Source organism: Stegodyphus dumicola, chromosome 7 (genome assembly GCF_044657685.1).
Source record: "Stegodyphus dumicola isolate Sdum_Otavi_A_Nest chromosome 7, ASM4465768v1".
Classification (NCBI taxonomy): Eukaryota; Metazoa; Arthropoda; class Arachnida; order Araneae; family Eresidae; genus Stegodyphus; species Stegodyphus dumicola.
The window spans coordinates 72,965,331-72,988,590 of NC_140774.1; the positions used below are offsets into that span (position 1 = coordinate 72,965,331).

The following is a 23,260-nucleotide window of genomic DNA, read 5'->3' on the forward strand; positions in this document are numbered from 1 at the left end:
TTTCCCGTAGCATGCCCTCTAAAGTGTCTGTTAAAGTACATATTTTTTGCATGCTTTGCTATACTTAATTAATTAACCAATCAATGAATCAGTTTATGGGCTAGGAGATTTTTTCACAATGGGTGTTGAAATTCAGTGGAAAATAAAAAAATATAATAAAAATGTATTTCTGTAAATGCATGAGAATGTTTGTATGAAAAATGGATTTATATAAAAATATAAGCATGCTGTTAAGAATAGCTTTGCTCTTTTAAAATGGAAACTCTAAGGTTTACTCGAAATGTCCGTAACATTTCACTAAACTTTACGTAAATTTAAATTTTATCTAATTTTAATCTGAAAACCACTGGTGGAATGCTCCTTGAAAAGAATTTATCAGGGATGTCAATGTAAGAACTAAGAAAATGTTTTTGTGCGAGATAATAAATCGAATTGCATGCAAGTGAAGAATAAAGAAGCATACGTCTTCTGTCATTCAGAGATGCGCCAACTTGTATGGAAAAGAAAATACGTTTGGACATTCTTTGCTTTCTTAAACGCTCTTCCGCAGGGTCTTGTTTTAAACCCTAAAGAAAAATCTTCACTAAAACCGAAATTCCTTTCTTCGCCAAGATAAAGAAAAGCCCGTGAGAGGGTTCAAAATAATATTTGCCTTGCACTTATGGAGTTTTCATACCAAAGGGGCTGAAAATAGAATTATGTTAGATAGACGAAATTCAGCCACTTCAAAAGTTTATTCTTCACCAGTTACTCGGAAAATGCCAAAAAGTTATATTTTTAATTTTTCGCAATGGATTATAGGGCATGCCTTCGCGAAGATTTCTGTTAAACTTAATATAGTTTGATGAGATTTATGACAAAAAAAAATTGACTTACAGAATAGAAATACAACAGACAGTATTCTCCAGTGTAAAGAATATCTTTTACGTTAGCGTCGATTTATAAAAGTTGCGGAACATTAATTTTCTGCAGCATTTAAATTTTTGTCAAAGATAAGGACTGCAAAGTCGTATATAAACAGCTAGGGGTTAATTCTTCAAAAAATCGCATTTGGAATTGCTTATCGAACATTATGCGTGAATTACTTTAATTTTAAAATTTTCAAATCCGCTTTGTTGAAACGATTGATGTCTGAAACGCTAAACTGTTTACATTAAAGAATAAAATATTAACTTTTGAGATGCGACAGGATTTCAAGCTTAAAGAGAAAAGTACTTAAAGTGCAAAAAAAATTTCTACAAATCGGATTATTCTGGAATTCTTCGAGTGTCAAAACCGGAAATTTTTCTGTAACATTACTTTCTCATAAATACGAGTGAGTAACTTTCGTGTACCATGCATTCTAGCTTTTTAAAAATATTGAGATATAAAATTTCTTGAATGAATAAGATAGTTAAAGATCATTTTACACCTACTTCGATTCAAAGTAGTATCATGTGAATTTGAACACATATACCCTGCCTCTTTTTTCAGTACTATATATAATATCGTAAATATTTCGAATGTTAAAGTGTTTGTTGGAGAAGTTTCCACGTACCTTAGAAGATTATAGTTGTTGGTTCAAAACTTCTTTACTTATTAATTGTGGGAAAATTATAAGTAACAGAAAACTTTCAAAGATTGTTAAGGTAATTAAAAAGTTTTCTCTTTCATCATTTGACATTACCTTTTCCAACAATAGAAGTTTATTTAAATAGGATAAAAGTTTTGCATTCACTTAAATTGTTTGGCCCACCAGCGGCCGAGTGGTAAAGTCGCTGAACACTGGTAGTTCGGTCCGAGGTTTCGATCCCACAAACGGGATGGCTGCTACAGCGTTTTCATGGTTTTCTCCATGTGTAACATAACATATACATGAGCCAGTTTCCCTTAAAAAGTTCTCCACGAAGGTATCCTTCCCTTCCGTGTAGTGCCTAAGAGCGTAGCACGTAAATAAATAAAAAAACTTTAAAAAAAAAAAAAAACCTCATAAATCTTTTATATGGTTTTTGTACTTAGTTCATGTAGTTGGGAACATGTTTTTAAAAAGTAGATTAGCCAAAGAAATTTGAGAGCAATTCAATGGATAATGCTTCTCTGTGTTATTAATAACATTAAGTGGCAAAGCTACTTTTGTTCTTGCAGAACTTCCACCCATTGATTTGAAAATCGAATACGAGAAAAATATTTTCGATGCATTGTTAAGTTCAGAAGGCTGAATAAATATAATATTACGCTTTTGCGATGTTCTTGATTCAACTGCTTTAGGGCTTATACATTTTTGTAATTATGAAAACAACGTCAAAAAATGTTTTCATATAGTTTATTTTATAGATGGTAGTAAAATGAACAGTAAGGTAGGTTTATTGTTCGTTTTTGAATTCGAGATTTATTATCAAAGCTCCGTATTCGAAATGAAGGCACAATTTTCAAACAGAACTTCGTATTTATCTTGCATTCGAGTAGACCAAGAAGAATGGGATTTCACCTTTAAGGCTCTTATTGTTTTTTCTTTTCTGTCCTCTCCGCGTCTCTTGATCAGTATTACGAGCACAGACAATACTGATAATTCTAAATTCTGTTAGACGTCAATTTCATATATTTATATTTGGTTTGCTTATGTGTGTAGTCATTACGTATTGACGGAAATGAAATGGCTAAATGTGCTTTAAATTTATTCGTTGATATCAATAATATTAATACTTACTAGAATCCCTTATTTCAGCGTAATGAAGAATTAATTTTAATTTGAAATGCTGGGCACAACAAAACTTCAGTTAAGCATACATTACATTTTGAGTCTTTTCGTTTTGCAGATTTCAAAGTATCTTTCTGGTCATAGTGAGTTTGCACACGACCTGTTTTCATTTCATTCTCAGGTCTAGTACCTGGCATGCTTGTTCGGGGAACTTAAAAGGTATTTCTCCCGCCTTCTTAGCGTGCCTTCGTGGTGTAGTAATCTGCACGCTGGGCGCGTATTCCGTGGCGTATTCCTGGCGCGCGAGGTCCGTGGTTCGATTCCCGGCGAAGACGTTGCTCATTTTTCATGACATTTGCTTCCAAAAAAAAATAACTAATGACTCTACAAACTTATCTCAGGATGTTAAACATTTAATTTTCTCTTTTCCCCTTTTTTAATCGTCCTAAGTTATACCCTCAGAATGGACTGAAAAGTCCGATATAATTTTCCATGTAATGTTTAATTAACTTTGTCTATTGTGTATGTGTCGTTTTCTTTTCAACTTATATTTATAGCTCATGTTGTACATTTTTAGTGCAAGGAGAGTTTGTGTAAAAAAAAAATAAAAAAGAATACTTATATATATTAATTTACTTTACATATTTTCTTTCAACTGTTTAAAGGATTTAATTACTTGCATTAGCCCCTTCAAAGCATATAACACCTTCAGGCCCCAAACCGTTTCTCTGTCTATCTGACATACTAACCTAAAGCCATCCATTCGCAGGCGAGCGGCTATTACTTCTCTTTCCCTTTTCCTGTTTTTCCCAATCAATTTTACTTGACGTTCTACACGTTACAACTGTTAATTTGAGTATCCGAAAGTTTTGACATGCACTGAGGAGGTTCTTGTTTCTTGAGTTTTTAATACCAACAAAGAAAAAGTATGGCTAGACATTTCATTAACAGCGAGATAAATAAGGTCTGCAGAAATCGATACGTTTGAGGGATACAGAAAATAGAGTTAGTTGCGTTTGACAGAATGAAACATGCATTAAAACAGAAATACAATTTAGTTTTCATACATAAAATTACTTATTAATCCGGATTTAAAAACTTCATGAAATTCACAATATTCTAAAAGGAACATTCTATTGCTCTGAAAATTACACTATTGTAGCTTAAATAGAAATGAATGAAGTCTTTTAAAAATATTAAAATATGGTCGAATTCGAATTTAGCGGGATTAATGGGAATTTTTGAGACCGACGTGAAATTACTAAACCAGTGTTGTCAATCAGAGAGACGCTTCACATAAATCACAGATATTATATATTTAGCATGGAGATCTCAATATAATTAAGCAATGGGAGATATTTTACACATAAAACTATAGCTTGTTTTTATAAAAAAGTAACATAGTAAAACTTCCTTCCAACGATTTCACTTCTCAAGTTTCTTTATCAATCTTATAGATAGAATAAGTTTTTTGAATTGGATTTGTGTGGAGGTTTTTGATAGTGTAATACAGGGTTTGGAAGATAAAAGGGAGTCAGTGAACTACCAAGTCTTTTGCAACCGATAAAGTTGCGAATTATTACTTCAGATTGCTCACAGGCAGGATCTCTACAGATGTCTTACATAAGCGTTTTGTAATCTCTTCGTATCTATAAGTAAGGGTTCCCAATATTCAGGATCAGTATGCAGATTCATGCTCCCAATATTCACTGGTAGATACATCACAATGAGTGATTTGTGTCTATGAGCGACAAAGAGAGTCAAATACTTTCTAATTGTTGCTATACTTTGTAAGAAAGATATTACTTTTGTAGGTTGTACAAATATTAATCAGATATTCTCCAGGGATGTAGTATATAGAGAAAATTATGAATCGCAATAACATAAAAAATTATGGAAAATACCTCCATGTAGCACATCTGTTTTCTTCCTGTGTGGATATCTGAAGAATATTCTATGACAGTACTTTTAATGAATACGTAGAGGACAATAACCAGCTATTTGAATCTCCAACATTCTTTCTGAATCCTGTGTAAAACAGTAGCAAATAGTATTCGTAACCTATCCAGTATATGCTCGTCTTTCCTTTTCTCTCACTGAAAAGGAATTAAAATCACCGTGCTTGTCAAGGACAATATTCACTTCCCATTCTAAATGCCCTATGCAATTACTCGTTTCCGCTGTCGTTCAGGTGAGAACACACATGAGTAAATATTAATCATTTCACTTTATTATTATCCTTGCTTGGAGAGCATGAAAAAGGTTTAAAGAAAATTACCTATGTGAACATTTATATATTCTTCTATCACTTTGAGCACAATCACGAGCTCGTTCCCTCCAGGAGATTACGCAGATTTTGAGAACAGCGTAGGTATTTAAGTAGTTAACTGGAACCGGTAGTTGATCGGTCAGTCGGTCGATATCCTGCAGTTGCCTTACATCGGATCCCGCCTGAATTGAAGCATAACTTGATGAACTAGCCGACTCTGGCAGGCAAGCGTGGCAGGTCTTAAGAATGGAACCAATGGGAGAAGTCGCTGCTGATTATTTATGTTGGAGTAAGTAACGACGAGAAAAGGTCCTGCCCAAATCGGTAAACATTTTAGGATTAGCTTAATAAAAATAATGACTTGTGATTCCTCGTAGGATTATTTTTGAAATGTAAATTTTAGTTTCGTCAAGTAGACTGTTATCTTTATATTTTTGTATGTTATGCTCAAGAGGAGACCTATTAACGTTTTAATGTTAAATGCTATTTACTCTAGGTCTGCAGGCACGCATCTCTTCTATCTCGATAACTCGGAAAAGGAAGTTAGAAGCATTTTATAATTAGATTCCATATAGCTAGATATATTGGTCACATTATTCTAAACATTTTAAAGCAAATCTAAAAAGAGAGAAATGCCATACCTGTAACAGGGGATGGGCGTAGAACTCGTTTAGGAAGTCCATGACAGTGTCTGACCGGAGGGTCGTGCTGCACACTACGACATGCCTCTCATTCTGCGCTCGATGCCGACTGTACGCGAAACCCAGTTTCTGTCTTTCCATCCACGTGTACGCCAGTTGTTCGAACTAAGAAGAAAATTGGAATTATTTCTAAAATATATTTGAACATTTGGGTCTTATTAATAGAAGGATTTCATTATTTCACTTTCATAATTCTTCATTATTTCACTACTTATTAAAAGGCTTTCGTACATTAAAGTGATTATGCCGATTAAATAAACAACGGAGATTAAATTGCGAATGTAACTTCAGAGAAATATTTTTAGCTAATGAAAGGCATATCCAACCTCGATGATTGTTACATACTTCCATTAGAAAGTTGCTCAGGACGTTACACGGAGGTACATTGATATTTCATCCGCATGTGGGAAGAACTCCATGCCTTATCATAAATGCGTACTAAACGCAATCGAAACTTACTTACTCCAATAGGGATGACTAGAAAGATTTAAATAATGGTTAATATCTTTCTTTTGAAAATTTAGTTTGTTATTAATTAGGGTAATTATTCTTACATGCGCTTATAGTATATTGGTCAGAACATCGATCCAACATTTCAAAGGTTCTGAGTTCGACTTTTGGAAAACGAACGTCTAATCTCTCAGTGATTCCTCATTATCTACTTCCTTCTTATTTCTTCAAATTATTCAGAAATTTTCAATGTAATGTTCTCTAACTTCGACACATTCCTACAGATGATGACACACTAGTTCTGTAATATATAAAATCCCATCGCCTCTTTATTCAGATTTTTTTCTGGACAGCCGTCGTAGTGTTACTTAGATTCTCGTAATTTGTTACATATTTAAGAGCCTTAAGTTGGGTCAAACGTGGAGTTTACTTGCTTCAGGTCAGAAGAATTGAGTAGAATTGGAAATATATTTTGATTCTCCAGGCACGATCCAAAATACAGTGTTATCTTGGTGTCAAGTATTAAAACAATAAATCTTTTAAGATCCTAATTACTACAGCCGATGATTAGATTGAGTAACTGAGCTCTTGAATAAAAAAAACTGGTCAATCATTTAAATTATAGCTGTTCAGTTAAAAGGAGTTTTATACCTTTCTTTGTACAAGTCTGCATCTGATTCTGGTTTCCGAGTTCTGATCGAATGACGCATAAAAACATGATGGCATAATATGCGCTGTTATTTAATACTGTACGCTGTAAATATTTATTCATGTTCAAGAAATCAATGAATATTTTGGAATTTAAATTAAAATTGACTCTAAAAGATCATGTTAACAAAAGATGTACTTTGTTTTTGTCTATCGCCTTAGGACTAAGTATAGTTTTCCGGGCTCAGTTATTTACTTACTTAATTATTTTGGTAGATGTTACTTTCCTGGCTGCATGGTAAGGTATACATAAATAATGATTTTCAATACGCAAATTTAAGAGCATTCTTACCTGCGTAGGAAGCACTATTAAGGCGACACAGATCATAACTACCATGAACAGCTGCGACGGCCAGTTGTCCGGTTTATAGTCACCGTAACCTACCGTCGAGAAGGTGACGACAACAAAGTACAAGCTCTCGAACAGGTCCACGTGCTCCGCTCCCGCCCTCTGGAAATGTTGGAAGCCGCAGACGCTGGGAAAACAGTAAAAACTGATATGAGGACAGAACTAATAATTAATCGGACACCTTTTTTATTTTATGCTTTACCTGGTAAATACTCTCAATTTCTCAAAATTGTTTAATAACGTACCATTCTATATGCCTAAATCCACGCAGATAATATTTGCCTTGTGGAATCATATCTTACTTAAAGCAATAAGTATGTCCTTTGTTTTCTGCATTAAGAATCCCTTTTTCCATTACACAAAATTTAACCGTCAGATTACACATACCACTGCAATTACATAAATGCTTAATTTTTAATTCAGTGAAGTAGAACCTGCTAATCAGAAAATTGTATAATTTTATATCTATTGTTTTCAATAAAAGTGCTGTTTAATACATTTTACAAAACTGTTAAAAATGTTTCGTTCAACAGCAATATCGCAAATAATTTTAAAAAGAGCATATCTTAGAATTTCCCTTACACAGCCTCGCGCGCTGCAGATAAATTTCCCCCCCCCCTGTACAACGTTGCCATTGCTCGGTTTAAAATCCTTGAGTTTGTTAATAAAAAGTTCGTTAAAGTTTTACGAAATATGAAATCGATAATAAAACAAATTCCAAATTTCGGCTTTCAGATGCCCATATTCGCAGGAGTATTTACTTTATTCAAAACTTGATGGCTCTAGGTACCGTTGTTTTATCACAATGCGAGAAACATACATACAATATATTTATGCAGATTCTTCATTATTTAATTTTTTAAATATAGTAGAGGGCGATAATATTTGATGGCAACAATTTCGAAATGAAACAACACTTGCAGTGAATCAACGCAAAATACCAAAACGAAATTAATAGTCCTCTTTTAATTCTCTGCTTGTTTCCTCTCTTCTTTCTCTGCTGGATTGGCGTCAATATGAGTAATAATTCACTAACCAAAATCCTCACAGAGTACAAAAATTTATTTAGAATATACTGAGAAAATTGCTAAGAATTTTTTCAAATCATTGATGCTTCCATTTCTGATGGTTTACTTAAGAAAACTTTCTTGGAGAGTATGAAATTTTAAGTGACATAATCACATATATATATATATATATATATATATCTGTACTTCAGAGACACATAGAGAATCCACTGTCCATTTGTTTTGTATACAATACACTAAAATATCTTGTATTCAATGCAAAATTTTTATTTACATCTAAAAATGAGTCCGTCAAAAAATGAGAATCGAAACAAACTGGAAGTCATTATTTTCCAGACTCCCATAATTTAATGACAGTTTTTCTGTACTATTTCGGTTAAGTCGGTTTCAGTTAAACAGAGCTTAATTAGAGAGATTTTGATGAACATGAATAGGCCCAAATTCAGTTACACATTCAGTTTTGGTATTGAAATAATAAAATATTTTGAAACAATAGTAATGAAAACATAAATTAACTCACATATGGATTAAGAGCTACATGTTTATATTGTTCAAATTAGAACCCAACAAATAATACACATATTTAAATTTACAACAGATTTCCTGAACTTTAAGAATACCACTTTACCACTTTAAGAAATTAGCGCATAAAAAGTGTGGAACGTTTAAAATTAAAGATTTTAAACATAGTGAAGTATTTATGAGCATGAATGTTTGCTGTATGAAGGCTATTTAAACAGTTAGATTTTATATTTAATAAATGCTCCAACTTTAGTACTGAAAACATTTCATAAAATTCTCTACCTTACTGTGAGAAAGCCCTCAATTAAGTAGATGTTTAAGGAGATAAAATTCGGTAGCAATCTGTGTTGATCATACTCTGTATTACACCACGTTTTTATCAACAAAATGCTACACCAACAGAAAGAAAAATCTTAAGAGGTATCTAATAAGAAAACTTATCAATGCAGTTTATTTGGTTGATTAATTAAGCTGGATTTAGTTTGAGTTTATATCTGAAGTTACATGTCACGAAATAATATTTCTATATTAACAACTATTTTCTTCTGTTATTTCAGAAGCCACTTTCCCTTAGAAAGTCTTCCACGAAGGAATGTCTTTACTTTTCAGATGGTCCTCGTGCCTTGCTATAATTAAACAACTTCCCGTTCTTTCTTTCAATAAGTTTATCTGTTGGCTTAGATTTAACAGAAGGTGCTTCTCCAAACCAAGAAGAAAAAATTTAGTATCTCGGCAGTTTCTGCGCAAAAGCTAACACATGAACGTTTTTGCTTTTCTCTCTCATTGTCACATTTCATGAAGACATCGTTTCATAACAGAAATGTTTTTGACGCTTTAAGTGCATGAATATTAATCCTTGTTTACATAATCCCTGTAACGACACGTTTATTAACTCCATCATTTACGCGACTTTTTTATTTTACAATGAGTACAGTTTGTGGGCAAGAAATCAACGGGGTAAAAATGTTGGATTTCGAACTTCCATTCTGAATACCTTCCTACAAAATTTTTATAAATATTAAGAACATATTTACGTTACAATCTTCCTTCTTTATTACTTCATCATTATCGTTGTTCGATTTTTTTGTTCTTTCTTTTTTCAAAAAACGTTTGCTGGGTTGAAGGAGTTAAAAAGTTACTGCTGCATACATTATTCGTTGTTTTACATTAAAATATCAATTTTCGTTTAATCAGCACATTCTTGCTCTTACTGACTGTTCTGATGAACATAAATTTGTATGGCTTTCATTAATATCTCTGTCTCTTCTCTAGTGATATATGTTTTAGTACTTCTTTGGTGATACTGTTTTTTATTTTTAAAAATAATCTTTTATTCTTTTATATAAAATTTAATTTTCAAATACGTTTTCAAAAGTAAGGATAAAAACACAAGTTTCTCATAACAAAAATGAGAATTTTAGCAGAAAATGAATGTAATAAAATTAAAGAAAATGAAGGAATGGTCCCTCTAAACGCATGTTTTCAAAGCAGAGATCAAATAAACATTTCTAAACAAAAAAAGTTACTAATCCGTTATCCCGGTTCGCTTTCATTGCCTACAATTTTTAGCGTCCAGACCTTTGTTGGCGAGAAAACACCTCCAGCAGTATTTTCGTAATCCTTATCTACTGTTGTGTCGAATATCCTTTTCAACAATACGTAAATATTATGGAGCTTCCGACTACTTTCTTTATAACTACCTTCAATGTTTTAGCAGTTCTATTTTTATATATTTATATAAAGGCCAGACATTTGGCCACTAAGACGCAAGTCTTTTTTTTTTCAATGGCCGGCACTAGCCATATTTAGATTTTCGTCACTACTAAGCCCAGAAGTGGTGGCCATTTTATTATGGAGGCACCTAATAGGCAGTCACCGTTGACTCCTATGAGGGGACTATTTTTAAAGATTTTTTAAAACTTACTCGCTTGTTCCGCGTCAAATACCACTGACAATTCATTGCGGCTTTCAAATAACAAACTTTCAGCATGATTCAACCATAATAAACGGCAAAATATAAATTTTATTAGCACTGCCTTCCCCGTATTTTTGTTCGAAATCTAATTCTTTTAAAGAAAATTTGAATTTCGCTACATTATTGCTTGTTTCAACCATTTGTTCTTGGCAAGTCCAGCGTTTTGAGCTTGGAAAAATATTGTTGCTGAGAGAGAGTGAACCGAATCACTGATAAAAGTCCTCAACAATATGATTCGGTTCAGAAGTAACCTGCTGATGAGGTAAACAAAAACAACTGTTAATTATTATAATTAGTAATTAAAATAAGTTTTGTTGGAACTCTGTAAATTTAGCATTCGTTGGTCAAAAATGTATATTCCAAATTTTATGATTTTCTTTCAAAATTACATTTCTCTTGTTTTGCTAACGCTGTAATTTTTCCTAAAAAAGGTTTCCTATTGCCAAACCTTTTTTTCTTTGAAGGAACGGATATGTAAGTAAAAAAAATATGGAACTCCAAATTACTAACTTTAATTTGGCTACGACCTCTTCCTGGAATCTTAACTACGTCATATCTGAAAAACAAATCTGTATTCTGTCATACTATCCTCCTGCATTGTGGATGACTTTCATCCAACAGCAGCGTTCAAAATTTAAACAAAGAAATCAAGTTTTTAAATACAGTTGTTACTATAGTCCCTTTTATCTCTTACTACGCTATACATCCAATAGTAGAGTTCAAAATTTAAAGAAAGAAATTAATTAACTATTGACGGTAAGTTAAGACTTAATCTAGCTTTTAGTTGTGGGACCTGAAGTATGTAGTCTTGATCAAAAATTACTTAGAACTGTAAGCAAGATATTTTTGCATTCCAGTTTGCTAATCTGCTAAGCCCGTGAGAATGGTAATTTTATTTTATAGAATTTTAATTTGTCCCTCACAAGTGATGAAGTAGAGCAAAATTAAATTAATTTTATCTGCTCGTCTTTGTGCGTTTTCACGTTTAACAAAGCTATCAGCGACAGTTCGTGCCATAACGTTTAGATAACTTTGAGCAATGAGAGTTCGAATTGAAGTAGTTAATCGTTAGAATTTCCTATCAGAATTATTTTACGCTTCGAAAAACATTGTTTGAACTATATTTTTCACATTAATAGGTTTTATTCTGATGCCAAGACTGAGAACAAAATGAAACCTATCAATAGATTTTAACCTGGAGAATAAAACTAAGTCTTGGCTAAATTATCCGAAGAGGTTAAGGTATTTCTCCCACTTCCCTAGCGTGCCTTCGTGGTGTAACGGTAGCACGCTAGGCCGGTATTCCAGAGGTCCGTGGTTCGATTCCCGGCGAAGGGAATTGCTAATTTTTCATCTCGTCTGCCTCTAAATAATCCTAATGACTCTACAGAGGCGCCCGAACTAAAAGGGTTGTAGATGATGACTCTCCATACCCAGGATTTGGCGATTGGGTCCCCTAAAAGCCCCAGTCGTCCTTTAAAAAAAGGAGCATATAAGGTATAAGGTATATCTCCCGCTATCTAAAGGATCTAAAGAAGTATATAAGGTATATCTCCCGCTTTCCTAGCGTGCCTTCGTGGTGTAGTGGCTCTCCACGCTGCGTCGGTATTCCAGAGGTCCGTGGTTCCATTCCCGGCGAAGGCGGTTGCATATTTTTCATCTTTTCTGCTTCCAATTAACCTAATGATTCTACAAAGTAATCACTTAAGCTCCTTTTCTACAAAATAAAGACTCGCAGATTTCATGGTCCTTTATTTTCACCACACGGATATAAATATTTATCAAGAATTTAATATTGTTCAGATGTAAATATTTATTGAGAGTTTCATAGTTTATATGTAAATACTGATAACATAACTTACCTGGTAAATATGAGGCAAAGGAGTGTTGCTGACAGAATCATCAGGCGATGTGATAATGCTGACTGCGATCTCTGCATGGCACGATGAAGATCATGCTGAAAAAGGGAACAACAGACCATAAAATAATTTTAAAATTTAAACTAACATATGAAACATATCATCCGAAGTACAGCCTCAATTTTACATCACAAATATATCATCTCCAGATAATGACCAGGAACCACTTTCATTAGTTTTCATACGTTCAAACTTTTGCCAAATTAATTTTTTGAACTGCTAAAATAGACTAAGGACAAGAAAAACAAGTGTTTAGCAAGTTGAGACGTACATCTACTTGTAATCTTTATCAAGAGCATTTCGAATTTATAAACAAAATAAATTGTTGAATAGGCCTTTCCAACTAATCTACGGATTTTAAAGAATATTAGAGTATAATGAATTTGAAAGCGTTTATATTGTGGTAGGTCGGTATAATTTGCAACGTTTTGTTCTCGCGCGATACTTACAGGTCGGTTCAGCGTAGCCTCTCTTCTTTTTCTCCCTTTCACCCCTATAACCTCTTTTCTTCTCTTTCCCCCTCTCATACAAGATGCACTTTACTAAGGGATCTTTCTTATTAACTATTTATTACTATATATGCGTGTGTGTGTGTAGATTTTTTATACTATTAGTAAATGTTAAATAACCTCGAGCAACCGCAAATGATATCCTAGATATTATAATCACTCTATTTTATAGAATTAAGTCCACTGAAAACCGAGTACGATATTTAAAACTATTTGTCTGTTATTATTTGAGAATGTCTGTTAAACTGATACTGAGGCTTCAAAGTCCGAAGTAAAAGTTTTTTTTTTTTAGACTACCGATTCGTCTGCGTAAAGACATATAAGGTTCTAATACGTTATAATAATTACCATGTTAGAATTGTTTAGTTTTTAATTTCTATTTAAATGTCAATTAGTTTAATTTTAATGAAATCTTTTACAAATTTATTCTGAATTTTTTATTAGCAGATGCAATCATGAACATTTTCAAAGCAATAATTAGTTTTTAAACTGTAGCATTTTTACACATGATCTATTTCCAATCCCTTTAAATTTTCATGTATAAGTTTAATCCGGATATTTGCGTAAATACAGAAAGCACAGTAACCTTTCTGAAGGAAACAAATATGCCAAAAGTATATTAAATATATATATTGACACGGATGGATGACTACATGTATAATATAGAACATAAATAAAAAATGTATATTCATTTATAAGGAATTTTCTTTTTCCTTTTCGCATGCCTTCGTTGTGTATTTGGAAAAAATACATAAAAAGTACACACTTCGTTGTACTCGACTCGTATTCCAGAGGTACCCGTATTCCGACTCGTATTCTAGGGGTTCGAATAACGGTTAGGGTTGTGTACTTTTTTATCACGTCTCCTGCATCAATGTAACCTAAAGACTCTACAAGTGGCACCGAACTGAAGGGTGGTGGACGAAAATTCGTCACCACCAATATTTGGCGATTAGGTGTTCTCATCCCCAGTCACCCTTTAAAAAAGGAGTATATAAGGTATTTTTCTCCTTCTTTTCCACAAGCCTTTGTGAGGTAATTGGAAGCATACTCGACGCGTATTCGAGAGGTCCAGGGTTAGAGTCCCGGCGAGGGCTATGCACATTTTTTCACGTCTCCTGCATCCGAAAAAACCTAACGACTCTACAGATAATAATAATAATAAAAAAGGTGAAAATCTGAAAGTTTTCAGATTTTAAATTACGCCCAAAGGGGCGTTCTTTTAACATTTTGTCTGTTACCTTCATTTATTAAATATCACGTTCTTCGCACTTAAACCATAAAATTCAGTTCAGCAGCAATATCGCAAAATAGTTTCAAACTGAGCATATAAAATTTCCAATATGCAGTCTCACGCGCTGGAGATAAAAATGTTTTTTCTGTTCAACGTTGCCATTGCTCGCTTTGAAATCCTTGAGTTTGTTAGTCAAAAATTCGTCAAAGATTGACAAAATATAAAATCGATAACAAAACAAATTCCAAATTTCAAATTTGGGCTTCTACATGCCCATATTCGCAGTAGGATTAAATCATTCAAATTTCGATGGTTCCATGTACCGTTGTTTTATCAGAATGCGAGAAATATACATACATTTATGCAGATTTTTCATTATTTAATTTCTTCAAATATAATGCAGGACTCTAACATTTGGTGGCAACAGTTTGTAAAATGGAACGGTCATTTATAGTGAACAAACGCAAAATCGTAAAACGGAAACAATAGTCCTTCAGGGACAAAGCCCCTTTCGACTAATAAATACATACATATTTAAAACAAAGTGGTACATGCCATTTTCGCCAACTACCCTCAACATGAAAAACTCCTAATTTCAATACATAAGTAATACTCTGGAATTTTAAAAGCTTCTAGCTTCATTAAAATGTTAATTTAAAATACACTTGTGTTTTTACTACTTTTTAATATACAATAAAAACTAATGCAAGGTAAACAATATCTATATTCATCTTCCCCAGTACACCTTCCCTCCGTATTTATTATTCGAAAGCTGATAGATCGGTTCTAAGTTTTAATGAGTTAAACTAATAGAGTTCTATAAATAAGAGCAGTTGGTAGATCAGATCTCAATCATTTGCACCTTATAATAAAAGTACTGCATTTTTTAAAGCAATTATTTATATTTATCAAATTTATTATTATTTATTCCATTCCCTTAATGGCCAAGACACATTAAAATAAGTCTAAATTTGTAATCTAACTTTTCCAATTGTAAAATACTCCAGTATTCCTTTTTAAATGACCAAGTTAGACCAAATTATTTCAAAATCAGTTCAGTTGCACAGATTAGTGAAGAAAAGTATTTTTAGATTTGAAAATTTTTTAATTTGTAGCAGTTGAGTGCAAGTAATATATATATATATATTTAAATTTCCGAGTTTTCTATGAAATGCTCCTTGAGTAGAGGGATCTCTAAAATATAAATAGCAAAAACTGTCAAGAATCAGAGCACGAGTAGTCTCTAGGTTTTACGTGACTAGATTCTCAAATGCAAGCAGCTGCTCTAATCACAATAAAAAGAAAACCTCACACTGCTCTTAATTTGGATGTACTGAAAGCAAAGTTTTCGTAGTTTGGGATAAAACTCTAAATTTTCGACTGATCATTTGTGAGATTTGAGCGTGACATATTTACTGCTGCAGATAAGGCAGTTAATTTTAGATCTAAGAGAATCTCATTATGCGCAAGTCAGTCCAGAAGTCATAAAGATGTCCAAAACTAATCTTAAATGTGAGGTATTTCCCATTATCTTGGATCCAACAATGAGTGGATGGACTTTTCTAGATTGCGGATTAATGGATATTATCCGAAAGCCTACCTCCAGCTTTGATAGACTCAAATCCATTTCGCTCTAGTGTGGCCATCGTGCCTCGGAAGTTTAGCTTTAGTTTCTGCTGAGAAAGAGGGCATACTTTAATTCATTAAAAATACATTACGAATGTCCTCAAACTAATGCTGTCAAAGGAAATCACGATAAACTCTCTGAATACCGTTGTTTTAATCCTCTCAGAATATATATCCTCAAATAAAACACTAACGACATATTAAGAATATAATATTAATCAATTAGTTTTATTATTATAATGAACAGGAGAATGAGGTTGCTATCTTTACGTAAAAGCAAACTTTTTCCAGGGCTAAATTGCTCAAGACAAAAGCTTTCATCCTCGAAAACGATACTTTCTTGTCTTTGTTGAAACTTTAACTACGCAAATTTAATTAATTAAATTAATGTACTGGGAATGTGTGTAATTCATGTTGACGATTTTAAAAATTAAAAATATTAGATGAAATAATTGTTTCCTTCTAAAGCTAGTAATAATAATATTCTTTTACTTAAACCACATGAATTCAGTTTTAATGGGTTACTCGTTTGGCTGTCAATGGAAAATATGAGGCCTATACGAATATTAGGCTGACATGTAAACTGCACTACATGACTGACTATTTACCGTTCTATTTTTTAAAGTAGAAACAACAAAAATTTTAATTAGTATTGCTAATACAATTTTTAAAAAAGACAATTATTAATTTTAAATTATTGTTTTTACTTTCGTAAAGAACTAGATGGCTATCTATTATGCCTTCGTGGAGAACTAATTAAGTAAAACTGGTTCGTATTTATTTTACATATAGGAAAAAAAGCTATAGTAAACAAAAACATAGCGAACTATTAGTGCTCAATAGTATTTATCCACTTGGTCTCTATAACCTTCGATTTTTCTAATTCACCTCTTCCCTGTTTCCAAAACTAAAATGTTATTCAACTAATACACATTTAAAGAAAGAATTTTTTTGAAACATGCTTTTAGAAATTCGTCTTAGTACAAAACAGCCATTTATGTACTTTTTTCATTAAATTAATAAGGAACTTCATCACTTGAATGAAAAATATATCGCGTTTACTCCTTTCATCTGAATGTTAGACATGACATTAGTTTTAAAACACCAGTGCTGAAGCCAAATGTCATGCTTTAAAAGCTTCTCGTAAAAATAGACTTGAGTACCTCTTCAATGCTGTCTGCAAACAGAACATGAGCTTTTCGTTTATATAAAAGGTTCACGATAAAAAGGGAAGGATGAATACATGTATCTACGCTACTGGAGAGAGTAGTGAAGATGGTATATTTCCCCTAATAAACCACGCTCTGCCTGGATACAGACACTACAGGGAATGGGACTGTGACACATGCCCCCTTTTCTCCGAATTTCATTTTTATTTATCGAAATGTAAAACGGCTATAATCCCAGAACTTTTATTGCCTGGGCAATAATGCAGCGAAATTTAAAGATCATTTTCAATGGCCTATTTTCTTCATCGGCCAGCACAAGATTTGTGCGGAAAGCTGTTGTTAATTTGCACTAAAAATGAAATAGCACGGAAAACATTATGATGGTAAAAGGAAATTTATCTGTAATCGGAAGTAAAATATTTTTTTTCTTTCGCACATGCAGGGGGTGGGAGGAAAAAAAATGGAAGTTCGGATGTGCTATTAATTTATTTATTATTAAGTCATGGAAACACATTTAATAAATTTCTCTTTGACTTATATCCTCCGTGAAATTAAAGTTTCTGTCATGAATCAGCACTTCATTTAATTATATTGAAGGAACAGAAAATAGACGGGTGCCATAATAATAACGATTGACTTAATGTACTAATATCTGTGAAGCTAATTCAGGTTATAAAGTATATTCTGTATTATGTGCATTACATTTATGAAATTAGAGAGATTCCGAAAGGCAGTACAAAGCTTCTATGCAAGCAACAACAACAACATAGCACACTCTAAAATAATACTCACTTTCAGTTACCTTGAGAAAAAAATGTCTGGAATTAAATATTTGTAATAATTACAATAGGTCTTTCTTCAAAAGGACCTTCTGAAATAACTTACGCAATATCGTATGCAATAAACATATTCTTCTATGTAAGCAAGTTTCTTCGCATAGCAAGAAATGACACCAAATGTTTCGCTTTGTTTTGAAAAATAAATTATTCCCAATTTTAATCTTATTTCATTTTTATTTCCTTCAAGTTTGATTGCATATTATTATATTTACAGGAAAATAGCAACCTGAAAGTTATTTGAAAGGTTTTACAAAGGACTTATTTATTTATTTAAATATCTTCCTAATTGTATCTTCAGTAAAGGGTATTTAAATAAAATAAGAATACTGGGAGAAAATGTTCTTTATCTTGATAAAATATTTAACCATTTTTATTCAATACAGTAATGGAAGCAGGTTTAAAACTCAGCCAGCGACTTTCTTTCAAAAACAGACAAAACCAGCTTGAATAATAGATAAAAGAAGAAATTTTAAGAGCAGTTACTAAACTTTTTTAGGACTAAAAACGCCCAGTACCCATAGCAACGAGCTCTGTAGAATCTTTTACTCTCAGATGTATTCATTTTATATATTAAAAACTAGAAGGAGCTGCTCTACATTATTGTATTAAATATTTAGTTTTTGACTACTATGAAAAGCAAGCAAGAAACTGAACAGGGTAAAGTTATACTTACGAAAGTGGACTGTTACGGATCTTCTTATACCTTGAGTTAGAAAGACAGCAAAGTACACTCATGTCCATAAATTGAGGATAATGCAAAATCAGGCAAAGGAAGAGTTAGAAGCAAAACAAATTTGACTTATTTGTAAAGCTTTTTTCTTAAACAAAAGGTAAAGAGCAAAAACAGATGCTATATGTTTGATATTATTAAAAAAATTAGCGATTTTTTCTCCCTGGAGCAATTAACAAAAAAACCTATTTACAAAAAACCAATATTACATGGTTGGTATGATTGTTAATACATTGTATGTCTCCCAGACGATGCAATACAGTCCGAACAACGCCTAAGCACGCTAAGTATCAAATTATCGATCTGATCTTGGGGGATATTACACCACTCAAAAAGCAATGCTCTCCGAAGTTCCCTAGGCATGTAGGAGGAGGTTGACGGGCTGCAACTCGTCGGCCAAACATGTACCACACGTGCTCTACTGGATTCATGTCCGGTAAGAATGCTGGCCAGTTCATACGGGTGATATCGTCCGATTGAAGGCATTCGTTTACGATGTTTGCACGGTGAGGACGGGCGTTGTCATCCATAAACACAAATTGTGCGCCCATGGAGCCCCGAAACAAACGTACATGTTGTTCCAGAATGACGTCCCAATAAATTTGGCTTGTCATGGTTCCAATTTGAACATCCAGGTCAGTTCTGGAACCCAGAATAATTCCACCCCAAACGAGCACTCCTGCACCACCGTAACGGTGTCGTTCAATGATGTTTTCTTGGTGGTAACGGGTACCTGGAGGTCTCTATATGAAAGTCCGGCGAGAATCAGACTGCAAGCTAAACTTGGACTCGTCGGAAAACATCCCACAAGCCCACTGTTGCGGTGTCCACAATGCATGCTCTCTACTCCAGGCTAACCGCAGGCGAGAGTGAGTTGCAGTACGTGGAACGCATCTGACAGGTCTACGAGCATATAGACCAATCTGCCCTAAGCGTCTGTACACGGTCTGCCTTGAAATTGTCGTACAAGTGGCTGAAGAGAGCTGACGAGACAGGTCTGTGGCTGTGCTCCGCCTGTTTTTTTTAGCAGTAACTGCCAAATCCCGGTCCTCATTCGGCGTTATATCTCTGGGGCGACCTGTGCTGTAACGTCTACTCACATTACCATCATCTTAGAATCGTTGCCAAAGCCTAGAGATGACACTCTGGACAATTCCAAGTTCGTTTGATACTTCCAGTTGGGTACGCCGACATTCCAGATGGCCGATAATTCTACCACGTAAAAAATCATCCAAATGCGTCCTTTGGGTCATAATTATTCGGTTATTGCACTGAAATGCTTATAAAGCGCCTGCGAACAATTTTATTTCTTTGCCTGTATTCATTATCTATCACTCTCTTACACTCTCGTCATTGTGACGTACCATCGGTGTCATCTGGTTACTTCCTGAAATTTGCATATGATTCTTGAAGATGTGTGTAGTGATTTTACAGGTGATATATTTATTTTAGAGTTCGATTTCCGCATGACTTCGAATTATCCTTAATTTATGGACATGAGTGTAGATCTAAATATGCTACATATACTGTATAAAGTAATAGTATGTAGAATAGAATCATGTAAACTTGAAATTTAAATTACTGCAATTCAATCTTAGATTGACATTGTACTAAGAATTTATAGAAATAAATCTTCCATATATCCCTATTATTCTATAGATGTGAATATTTTTCCGAATTAAAAAAAAAAAAAAGAATAAAAAGATAAAAACAAAAATATACTGCATAAGCATCTGCCAAGAAAACCTTTTTGAATTTATTTGCCCTATTAATCTACACCAACGCTCCGCCAGAAAGGTACAAGTAACTTACAGGAAGATTAGATTTTAATTTGAATAAAGGTGCAAGCACCGTTATGCAAGTAGTAATTTATTCTGCTGCTTTGATTAATATGGCAATGTAAATTCTATTTACCTATAAGCGTTCTGGCATTTTTATGAAGACTTCTTTCTTTCAAATTAAAATATTATCTTCATAAAGCTTTTTATCTGCAAGCATATTTATAAAGGGTCCTGTTCTAGTGAACACTCGCCTGCTTGCGCAAGGGTACTGGCATTCCTATGTTAGGGAACCCTTATGCAACAGTCCTGGACATATGACCAAGTCACATGTATGGTGAAAAACATTGCACTGGTTTTATTATTTTAAAATTGCCTAAATACATTATTATTCTATTATTACAATATTTAGATTATAGCTAAACATACTTCTGCTTAAGTAGAAGGTTACCTTCGTGGAAAATGTTCTGAGAGAGTTTGACTCGTATTCATATTCACATGTTACAATTGTCACAATTTTACCAATTTTTTTACATTTTCTTATTCCTTTCCCTATTACGCAAGTATAAGAACGTATAACTATTTTGAGAAAATATATTTAGCATAGTTTTGTGGTATGCTCCTGTTTGAAACGTTCTTGTTTAACTCACATACACTTTCACTAATTAATTCACCTAAATTACACATTCACATGTATTACACAATTAACAAGCAGTTATCCTGAAATTTTGTATGATTTTAATGTCAAGAATTTTAATCAAATCAGAAGGATTTAAAAAAATTTACAATAAATTGCAAATCCTCATTTTTTGTTGAAACAAACAATTCTTAAAATCTCTTCCATTGTCGCAGTGACAGAAATAAATGAGTTATTAGTCCAGTTGTTGAAAATAATTAACTTAAATAATATTTGGTAAATATTTCGAACTGAGAACATTATATTCGTAAATGGTTAAAAAAATCATCAGGAGTTGGGAATTAAACAGTTACGGTCGTAGACCCTTAGATCCAATTTAAGAAATGAATGAAATAATGTAGACTTTAATATTATGATTATTGTTTCGTGTAATATCTTCTATTAAAAATACATGAAATTAACATTTTCTATGCTGTCTCTTTACCAAAAAAGTTCGTATTAGTAAACTGTCATTTATATTCCCAAAGATAATGCTATAAAAGAAATTCCACCATATGTAAAATTCGTCCAAAAGATAATTATCAAAGCTGCACGATTTTAACTACTTCCGTTGAAAGTAGCGTAGATTTATGGCGTATAAAACTGAATTTCATCAAAATGTTTAAATTTTAGAATTATTTTAGTGGCAAACGGAAACTAGTGCTAATAAGTTACCGTTTTTGAAACCTCACAAAAAATTTAGGAATTCAGATCTAAAAGCTTAATGTGCGTAGCCGTCTTCAGTCCGTATGTCCGTAGTATGTAACATCTACATACGGTTCTGAAATACTGGATATTACAGTCAGTCACCAGTAGCTTTCTCGGCTATAAGTTATTTTAGGCTTTAGTTCGAGACACTCATCAACATCTAATTGTTGCGAGAATAGGCAACGATTACGGAAACATTTTTTTGTCATATGTCACATAAAAACGGAACGTTTATATTCCGAGAGAGAGAAAAGACGTCTGCAAAATTCTACGTGACTTACCAGATCTATTAGAGAGTTCATGAAGAACCCATTTATCGAAACTTGACGTTATTAAGTGTTTGCAAATGATGAGAAACTGTTAAATAATATTATAAGTTCTTTGTCATGTTCTATACAGGATGAATTTGAACAAGGGGGTAAAGCAGTACGGGGTGATAGGCCACAGCCATTCAAGAAATATTCGTCATAAAAATTCTCATCGGAGCGAAAACGGCGAGCTGCTTGGTGGTATTGTAAATGGTATAAAACGCCGCAGAGACGATGGCTGGTCATATGAATCACGAACTTTCCAGGGCGATAGATTGGTCAAGGTGGTCCCATATCTTGGCCACCAAAACACCGGATCTCTTGTGTTCCTGTGGGGCCATATGAAAAGCCTAATCTACGAATGCCCCGTTGAAACGAATATGGATCTAGTTGTCAGGTTCGCTGTTGTTGCTTGCGATACTCGGGAAATACCCGGTGTCCTTGCAAATTTGCGTCATTCTCTTATCGCGCGAGTGTGAAGCCTGCATTGCAGCTGGCGGGAAGTCTCTTGAGCAATTTTTAAACATGCAGATCAATTACAGTCCTGTTAATAAATGTTTTCTGAAGTATCCCCTTTTATTCTTGCGTCAAGTCTTTAAATACTTCAATGAAAAACTACCTTTTAACTTCTCAACGCTTGCGTTCCGACCATACTGTTACGAAATGTACAGTTTGTTTTATTACGTTTTGTTTGTATCGAATTTGGCTTCTGACTAAGGATTGCTACTGCTCGGGACGTGAAGTCCTTGGGAGGGTGCAGTGTTACGAAATACCCAGGCGTGGTAAGATAGCTTCCCCGCAAGGCGGGTTTAGGGTTGCCAGAAAATGGCAAAGGAAGGCAGGATTTCCAGATTTGGCGCGAAATCGCCCATTTGGCGATATGCCATAGACGGATGGAAAACATTCTAGAATGAATTATTACCTGCTTGGCCCACAATGTTCTCGAAGACATGCCAAAAAGCTATATAAACCCTGCCTGTACGCAGAGTATCGCGAGTCTAGCAGAATGTCTCATAGTCTCTCGAGTTTATCGTCAGTCTAGTGTCGAGTTGGTGGTTCAGTGTATCGACAGTGTGCATCCTTGA

General features: G+C 33.6%; 1 protein-coding gene across 4 annotated transcripts in view; it reads right to left on the minus strand.

Moving 5' to 3' along the window:
* LOC118189638 (potassium channel subfamily T member 1-like) overlaps positions 1-23,260 on the minus strand; it is a 567,007-nt gene that overhangs the window by 186,189 nt on the left and 357,558 nt on the right. For all 4 annotated transcript variants that reach the window (XM_085820454.1, XM_085820457.1, XM_085820455.1 and 1 more), the window contains 3 exons: positions 12,542-12,636; positions 7,098-7,281; positions 5,588-5,752 (listed from right to left, as the gene is read on the minus strand). In XM_085820454.1, the coding sequence (XP_085676580.1) occupies positions 5,588-5,752; positions 7,098-7,281; positions 12,542-12,636 (444 nt within the window). The remainder of the gene's footprint in view (positions 1-5,587; positions 5,753-7,097; positions 7,282-12,541; positions 12,637-23,260) is intronic.